This window comes from Strongylocentrotus purpuratus, unplaced genomic scaffold (genome assembly GCF_000002235.5).
Source record: "Strongylocentrotus purpuratus isolate Spur 01 unplaced genomic scaffold, Spur_5.0 spur5_scaffold_2, whole genome shotgun sequence".
Classification (NCBI taxonomy): Eukaryota; Metazoa; Echinodermata; class Echinoidea; order Camarodonta; family Strongylocentrotidae; genus Strongylocentrotus; species Strongylocentrotus purpuratus.
The window spans coordinates 25,426,229-25,435,375 of NW_022145605.1; the positions used below are offsets into that span (position 1 = coordinate 25,426,229).

Below are 9,147 nucleotides of genomic sequence, written 5' to 3' on the forward strand. Positions count from 1 at the left end.
GTATATCAAAGAGTAGGAGAAGTAATGTGGATCTATGTTAATGAGGATGAGCTGATGATGTGGGATAAGCAAGCCACATCAACGAAGATAAGAGAAACTCAGCTCAGAGGCGATGACATATACTAGCAAGAGCTCGGCTGAAAATGCAAGCGAATTTGATTTGTGCGACCCGGCGAAGCTTCTATCCCGCGGCCGTACTTGTAACCCAAGCTACACGGCTTCACACTAGAAACGAGCACACATGATGCGGACACGGCCCGTTGGACCACTATACAACTTAATAATGCATCTATGTTGCAGGTAGGTAGCCAGAGCTGAGTTGCTATCTACTACTGATCGTGTCCTCCTATGCGACGCCAAACCTCTACATAAATCGAGGTTAATAGAAGTGAGTTCGTGGCATCTTTCTCTTTCTTCGCGCATGTCTCCTTTTGTTTTGAATGGGGTTAAAGTCTACAGAGCAAAAGGTCATCCTGGCATTGGGGAGCGCTTGTCTTCTAATTTGCCTGTTTTCATGAATTTCACTAAGGACACTTAACTCAGGAAAGCAGACGGTACGGTCGCGGGATAGCAAGCGATAGCGGCCAACTGGGAAGGTACTACACTTCAAGTCTCTTGTTGTTCTTCTATAATTTGTTCTCCTGAATATACGCGGCATATATTGTTCCTGTTCTTATATTCCAAGGAAATTTACCCCGGGTTGCTGAATGAATTAGACGTAAAACAATATTACCGCATCTGTGTAACTGTCGACGTCTTGTGTGAATTTGTTGTCTCTAAGACAAAGACCTAAAGTGTATACAAACTTTAATTCACTAATCATTAACACTGTTTTAGTGGCACAGCAAGTATCTGACTTCCATTCAATATTGAAGCAGTTACTGCTTATAATTAGCCTACACGTTGACGTATTTGAAAGAAAGAAGAGTGCATTATTACTGCATAACATTAATGACTCCTATGGGATAAATGTATCGACCACATTGCATACCCTTCGTTGATTCGTCGTGTTTATATTGTGTATCATGGAAGATTCGAAACGGAGAGCACGGTGGTATTTTGTAAAGCTGTGTAATTGCTGACAGCCATGATGAACGCTGTCAGAATCTAGAAACTGAAGAAATAAGCAAAAGACTTACTTCCTACTTTTTCAAAATATAGATGAGAAGGCGTGGACCGTCGGCATACCTCTATATGCACCTATATTCTCCCTGGACATTTTCATTTAACTTCGCTTTTAAACTGTATTCTATATAGACTCGTAGGATCTAAGTGTATTCAATGATTTCACTCTTATTATCAATGAATATCAGATTATGTTTCTTCATGTAACAAGGAAGGAAAGCCACATAGCTGATCAAGGTCATGATCATCGAAACAGGTGATAAAGTACAAATTCTACGTTCAAAATGACATACTAGAAAGAAGATAAAATCTTCTGCCTCCCTTGGAATTACTCCAATTCGCAAAATTGGTTCTCGTATTTTTGGAGGATATCGTAATGAGATTTGACTTACTTGACCTTCCTATACGCTGCGACTGAGTTTGTTAGCTTTGATCTTCAACGAGCTCCCCCAGTCTGTCACGTGTCTACTTTACCCCGAGCCCGAGAGTATTTTCTCCCTGTCAATGCTGAAGCCTTGACATACCTAGCTATCGATCTATCATGGTCCGCATCCTCAGATGTATCGATTCTCCGAGGATTGCTTACATCTGCATCATATAAGCGTTCTGTTGTTTATTCCGCAAAGCGAAATAAAGCGAAATTAATAATGACACATTATCCTCGCTGTTCTCTCACAACGCAGCCGTTGAATAATTATACTCTTGAGCTGGATGAATGTTGGTTCACATCAGGCGTCGAACTATTAAGCGTTGATATTCAATGCGGTTAGATGATGTCATTGTCATAGTTATACGAACATAAGGTTTATGAGGGCCAGCTTTCGCTGTTTTCAGTGTATTATAAAGCGGTGAAAAGAAACATATTAAAATGCATGGCCAGCCTTCGAGTCTTATTTGCATTATTCCTCTTTACAGTCGAAACACCTGCGACGTTCGTATGAAGGAAGTTGCCCAATACATATACATATTTGGCTGATTCATTTATCGTCTGCGGAAGAAATAACTCCCAGACACCTGCCAGCTAGAGGAGCCGTATCGAGTAACAGCATTCGACATAGCTTATCGACTGAGAGCAATCGCTGCACTCTATTCTTCTATACAACCTTCACAATATACTTCATCTAATCAGATCCTCAGACAAATTGAACATGATAATATATTCAGTCGGCGTCACCATCCTTCAGTGTCCTTGATGAATTTCAACTTATTTCTCTCTATAAATTGTTAATACACACGATATTCGCTCAAACGGACTTCCACATTTTTATCCGTACACACTGATTAAAACAGACACCATGGGATTGAAAGAGAGTCTGTCGCGATAGCTACCAGCTTCTATTAGGAGATATTGTGTGTCTGCATTTGGAAATGAACTTGCTTGATTTATACTGATATGATGGGAAATGTTACATTAATGTCTTGAGCTTACGTGGACATGCAACTATAAGGCCGTTCTTTATTGAAGTGAAATTGAGCATTAGTTGAACGGCATTAGCTTGCAATAACCGTTTTGAATATAATGTGCTTCACTTTCGCTTAACATGAAAAGTGTTGGAGCTACCACTTTTTAAAAAGAAAGTGGCATGTATAATTCGGCAAATTAAACAACAGAAGCAATCTGTTCTTCATAATGAGATGGTCTTCCTCGTTATGTTCCTCGCACGAAAAAAGTGCTTTTGTCTGAGTTACTAGTACTCCAAAGATTCGCATATACAATTTTAATCAAATAAACACATCATGGAAATTCCATTCCACCTGATGTTCTCTAATGATTTATCTTGCTCCAGAACCACGGAAGTGTTCCCGTGCTTTCTTGTCAACAATTTGTTCGGGTTTGTCTCAGTCATGTGACATTGAATTAGAATTAAAAGACGTGAACCTCGATTACTTTCACAAACGCGGATTGTGATCTTGATGCGTTTCTCTTCGTACTTTCTCTTGTAAGTAGACACCGATGAGAGACGATCTGGGTTCGGAGGGTTCCAAATCAGACACGGAGGAACGCGGGGGCCGCGTGCCTGGGGGCGGCAGTGGCCCGGGGTCAACTCCTCCCCCTACGGATCAGAGCCAAATTGATGTTGTTCTTATAGGTGGTCCCGGTGTAGGAAAGACATCGATAGTGGAGCAGTTCGCACGATGCCAACTACCATCTCGGTACCGCTCCACCTCCAAACCATGCGTGTACACATCAGCAGTTGTAGCTAACGAACAGATCTATGAGATGAGTATAGTTGATATGCCAGTCATACCGTATTCCCCGTTAGATGGGCGAGCCTGCAGGCGGGCTGCCGCATCTTGTACCTGGGAAGAACTTCAATCCTATGCTAACGCCATCGGGACTGCATCAGTGCTCATCTTTGTATACGATATCACTGCTCCAGAGAGCTTCCAGTATATCAAGGATCTAAGAGAACACATCCTGGACTGCTTTGAGTCGGATGCCATAGGCTATGAGATACCAATGATCGTTGTAGGCAATAAACAAGATTTACAGAGAATGTCACGGGTACCGAGACGGCATATCTCCCAGATGGTGAAGAAGACCTGGAAATGTTCGTATGTAGAATGTTCGGCCAAGTTCAACTGGCATGTAGCTTCTGTGTTTAATGAAGTAGTTCGGGTAGTAACAGCAGGAGGAAATAATAAAGAAGGACAATCGTCTTCATATCGGATACCTCTACGTGCGTGGAGACAATGTGGGGTGTGTAACATAATGTGAGATTTAGAACTGGTCCGTTCTGGTAAGGGACTAGAATTTGTATGATTAATAACGAGGTTATTCATTCCATGTCTCTCTACACACATCGTCTTTTCTTGATATGATTTGAACATTTGTCATATTTTATTTCTTTAGTTTTGTCTTTCCCAAGAAAAAACCTCATTAGTGAATTCATTATAAATGCGGTCTGGTACTGTAGTCATTTATGGTTTGCATCTATATATATATAAACTCTGTTACTTTTACTTCCAGGTTTGTAAAGATATCACTGAAAAAGTGAACGATTTTCATTTACCAAATTTATTAGGCTGGTGCATTTCAGGGGTTGATACTATTAACGCATATTTAGAGGACTTTGAATAAAAAATAATTTTGGTAAACAGCAACAAAATTTTCTATAAAACTAACGTAATAAATTTGATTAAACATGTGTCAATTTTCCTTTTTTCCAAAACAAATGAAATAATGATATAGAAAATTCATAGAAAAGGAAAAACCCTAGTAATGTAAATGTTTGTGTAAAGTACGCCAAAAAGATCTACGTATTACAATCGAGAGAGGGAAAATCATTCACAGTATCATACTGATATTTATTCACTTTTACTACAATGAAACATATATTATTTTCAAAACGACTTTTTGATTGTCTTTGATCGCGAAATTGTTTGTTGGAACACTTTTTTTTCAAAATATGTATGGACGAAGATACAACGCCACGATAAACAGGAAAGATAACACAAAATTCCATGCAAAATACACTGATCCATATTGTAGATATTTTTCTAGGCTAGTGAATATTAGTTCAAATGTGCTTCATACATTTTCAACCAAAGAGTTCAATAATTAAAGCGTAACTATTTATATCGTGTATGTTTGAAAATGGACCAAGCAATTAAGATTTAAGATATATTTGTTAGGTAAAGAGAAGAATCAAATATACAATGTACAAGTGCAATTGTCTTTGTTACGTAATATGTTAATTGTTCGTTATGCATTCAGAAAGTAGGTTATGCTATTGTGAAATCAGTAATTTGCGTAGTGAAACAGATGCACCCAAATCAAGAGCAATAGTATCATAATTAAAAAAGCATAAGGCGTACGTAGACACGATGAGGCCTTTAATTTAGAGAAACTTTCAAACTCTATCACATACCATGCGTATGGGTAGATTTTGGATACAACGGACACCGGGTGATCCAAGACAAAGTGATTACAGGTAACGGAAAGCATCAATACCTACTTCTGATTGTCCCATAAGCATATTATTGTGGGGGCTTATGGTCCTGTCTTACGATATGAAACTCATTACAAAATCAAAGTGACCTTCTCGACCCCTTGTCGTCAATGCATCTGTCAGTGGTAGGATTGGTGGCAACAATTATGATCAGAGCTAAGCTATACCCCTTCGAAAGATCCGTGACACTCCGTCATGAACGCATTTGAGTAAATTGAAATTGGTTAGCGCGATCAGGAAAAAACATGTGTGGGTGTGGGTGAGTGTGTTTGTGGGCGAAATCCCAGACAATCTGTGAGGTAAATTTAATTTGTAAGATATATTGACGTTGAAGAATCTTGAATACAGGCTAACCTTTCACATATTTAAACCACTTCTAGTGCTCCTATTCTGAATTTGTTGGCATTGTCTGACATTTCTACGTATTGTTCCAGAGTTATCTTGCCACATTACGCTTTTGTACAGGAGAAAGGCTGCTGCTGCTGTGAATCTAATTAATGGGAAAGATATCATTACTTTGCCCTTTAGATTTTGCAATAAAAGCACTCGATCACCCATGTTAATCTCTTCGTACAGCTTTAATTCAATTACTTTATTTTACAGCTTATTCTGAGAACATAAACGGATGTGGATATTTGGAAAATGTCAATTTAAAAGTCATGTGATCGGTAAACTATAATTACTTCTTCTTACACCTTTTTACATTACCTGTGTTTTGTCTTGATAATTTGTATTTGTGAAGGTTTTGAAAAATCGCAATGATTTATTTCGAATATTTTATGCGTCAAATTACAAAGGATTAGGCCAATTATATATATCTTAAGGGTCATTTTTAAAGTTTGTCACTTGATGTAATAGAAGTGTGTGGTTGTCAATTAATTACAGTGACGGTGGTGGTGGGTGTGTGAATGGGTTGGGGGTCGTGGACTTCATTCTTGCTATTTATTTTTATTCCATTGCTCTCGCTATCTTTTTTCTCTATCGCCATCTCTCAGTACCCTTGTTTGTCATATTCCTCTATATTTCCACACAAGCACACTCCTACAAAATAAGAAAAGGGGTTTATATGCACACAATTTAAGAGATGTGTTTAAGTGAAGATTAAAGCTTGTTATTGATAAGGAATAGTTGAGATATAAATTTATTTTAAAAAGGAAAGAGGTTGGTGAAGTTTAAACCTGATTAAGCGCAGGGAATATTCGAGAGTAAACTCGATTATTCTGAAATCCATTTGTCTAGTACAGTAGCAATACGTAATGTCAGCGTATCGTTGTCATCCTCTTATTCAAGGGTTCAGTAAGTCTAATATATTATGTACTTGAATTTCTCCAATGACACATTTATAATTCATAAACCAAATGACTACAATATCAAGTTCGCACCTAGCAGTGTAGACGACACCCTTTATAACACTAGTAGTCTTAGGTATAAAGTATACCCACTATATTCCACTTTTATTGGACAAACGTTGTTAACCGCGGTAGGAAAGAAAAAGAACAATTCTGCTATTAAATTGACTGCGCCTATTCCTATCCTTTAGGCCATATATATTTTACCTGACCCAATTCTGGCCATTCTTCCCCGGCATTATGTATAAAAAAACAATATAATGATATGCATAATACATGTCCGCTCGGTGCTGCATCCTTTACGTACAATGCATTTTCCCTTTTCCCCTTTAGCATCCCAACTATCTATCCCCTGGTGTTCGTTACACTCACTCTAAAGGTCTTCGAATCGTGAATTAGTGAGAGCTTTTTCTATTTCAACATTATCTAGTTTACCTTGTTTTACTTTGTTGCTTAGAAATGAGATTATTTATCTTTCCAGGATTAATGATAAAAATTATTGATGGCTCAAGGGTTGTGTCTTAGTAAATAGTAGAGGAATTTATTTGTTTTAGTGAATATGCTGCCTACTCATAGGACCGAATACGCTTGTAAAAACTGTTAATGGATAAATTGCTACTTTAGCTAGAAAAGTTCATCTTGTCTCGTAAAGCCTGGATGAGTCTTACCTTGTAGTCATGAACGGATGTCGTTATGTAAGTTCTTTAAAAAAAGGTGTAGATTATGATCAGATGATGAAAGAGAAGAACACATCGTTTTCATAAATCAAGTAGGTAACAAGAATTATTTCCACCAAATAGAAAGAGACAAAGAGAGAAAATGTGAATTAAGAGGAAAGCTCATTCTGAAGAGAGGGATAAAGAGGAAACATTTACAATGTTTAAAAGGAATTATAATTTAGGTAACATGCATTGATCCATAAATATGGCGGTTTTTATTCCATCGACTATTTTCAATGGGTTCCCCTTTAAATGCACTATTCTCCCTCATATAAATTATGTGGAAGCTATACATACTTCTCTCTCTCTTTCTCTCTCTTTCACTTTTGCTCTCTTTTGCGCTCCCTTGCTTTCCCTTTCTCTTCTTTTTCTGGCTCGCTACAGATGAAATTCAATAAATCAAATCTTGGAGATACACGCTATAATGGATTTGTTTTTTACGAAATGAGAAGATTGCTTTTTTCGGCATCATGTTACCAGTTCGCGATAAAGGGACGCTTGAGTAGTGTATGTGTATTGTGCATATATTTGAGCAGAGCTTTCTAAAGTGGCGGAGATTATGGCAGGTATTATTTAATTCCAGTGTGTAGTTCGATGATAAACGAATTTAAGGTCAATTTATAAACAATCTGAAATCGTATAGAGAAAACGGTTAGAAATTTCGAAATAATTATACCAGCCTTCTTCAACGTATGACATTACGACTTTTAATATCCTCTTGTGAATACGATACCAGTATAGTTCAATTAGCTGTAAAAGGAGTATCTTGCTTCTATGTAACCCAAACAAGGTTTTTATATCGAATCATGTGCATTTTTTTTTACTGACAACCGATCTTTCTTGGTTAAGTCTCCATATGTTGTATGTTTTATGGCATTTCAAATTCATGACAATATTTGATAAATTTTCTTCATTTGCTCTACATCATCATGCCCTGAAGGTCGTAACATTAGATTACAGCTGTTTACTCCTACGAAGCAATATTGTAAGGCCTTGCTCTACCAAACCAAAAGCGATGACTATATTGATTTTTCAAGAGAGTATAACAAATGAAAGTGGTTGGATTATTTTCATAATAGAACAAAGAAATACCAACTTTGTAGCTTACTAGCTTTACAACTCTATTTAAAAGGGAAATGTTGCCTCTTTTGTCAATGTACTTTTGGTTTTGTTAAATGTCCATATGATCATGTTGATGGACATTGATCGAAGTTGTCCACGAATTATTTGTGAGGAAAAAAAAAGGCAAGAATTCTTTCTTTGTGTGGTTTTCTTGGTATATCTTAATATCTCTGTCAACGTTTCGTCTGAGCAAAACGACCGTAGGTAATTTAATACATATACCTATATTCAATAAAACAGTTTCGGTTATCAGTTAAGTTGAAGGTGGACAAAACAACAGTTTGTTTGGCAGAAATATATAATCTAATGCATGGTTTCATAATATTTTTGTCTTTGTATGTTTCAATGAAAAAGCACGACTTATCATTGCAAATGTAAAGTGGGATATAAAATTATTTCTATCAAAACAACACCATATAATTTTATTGACGGGTTAATAGTCGCATTTGATGTTGTTCCAATGGTCATCAGCAATATTTTGTTTCCGTTGTGAATATTGATATTATGATAACAGTATAAATTATCTGTTAGCATCGCGTTGTATTCTTTAAAACAACTTTTGTCATATTTTCACGCACCAATATATATGTATATATATATTTAGAGAGAGAGAGAGGAAGTGAAGTAAAGAATGTTGAATAGGATTCAAAGAACTTTTGTGGGCTAATTTTTATCTCGTTTCCAATTTTGATAAACACCTTGTATGTGACATATGGTATTTTAAGAGTTCTAATAAGCGCTATATAAAAACTGAGTATTATTAGTATTATTATTATTATAACGATTGTCCTATGGTGGATCATCTCCTATGCAGTAAAAAAAAAAAAAAAAGCTGAGTAACTGCGTAACCCCCCAAGGTTGTACTGCCACTCTAATTAA

At 36.8% G+C, this 9,147-nt stretch overlaps 1 protein-coding gene across 1 annotated transcript; it reads left to right on the forward strand.

The window, feature by feature from the left end:
* The first annotated feature begins 2,696 nt into the window (after positions 1-2,696).
* On the forward strand, positions 2,697-7,478 carry LOC100889703 (ras-like protein family member 10A). The gene has a single exon (XM_030992071.1). The coding sequence runs from the start codon at positions 3,080-3,082 to the stop codon at positions 3,842-3,844; it is 765 nt and encodes a 254-aa protein (XP_030847931.1). The 5' UTR covers positions 2,697-3,079; the 3' UTR covers positions 3,845-7,478.
* The last annotated feature ends 1,669 nt before the right edge of the window (positions 7,479-9,147 follow it).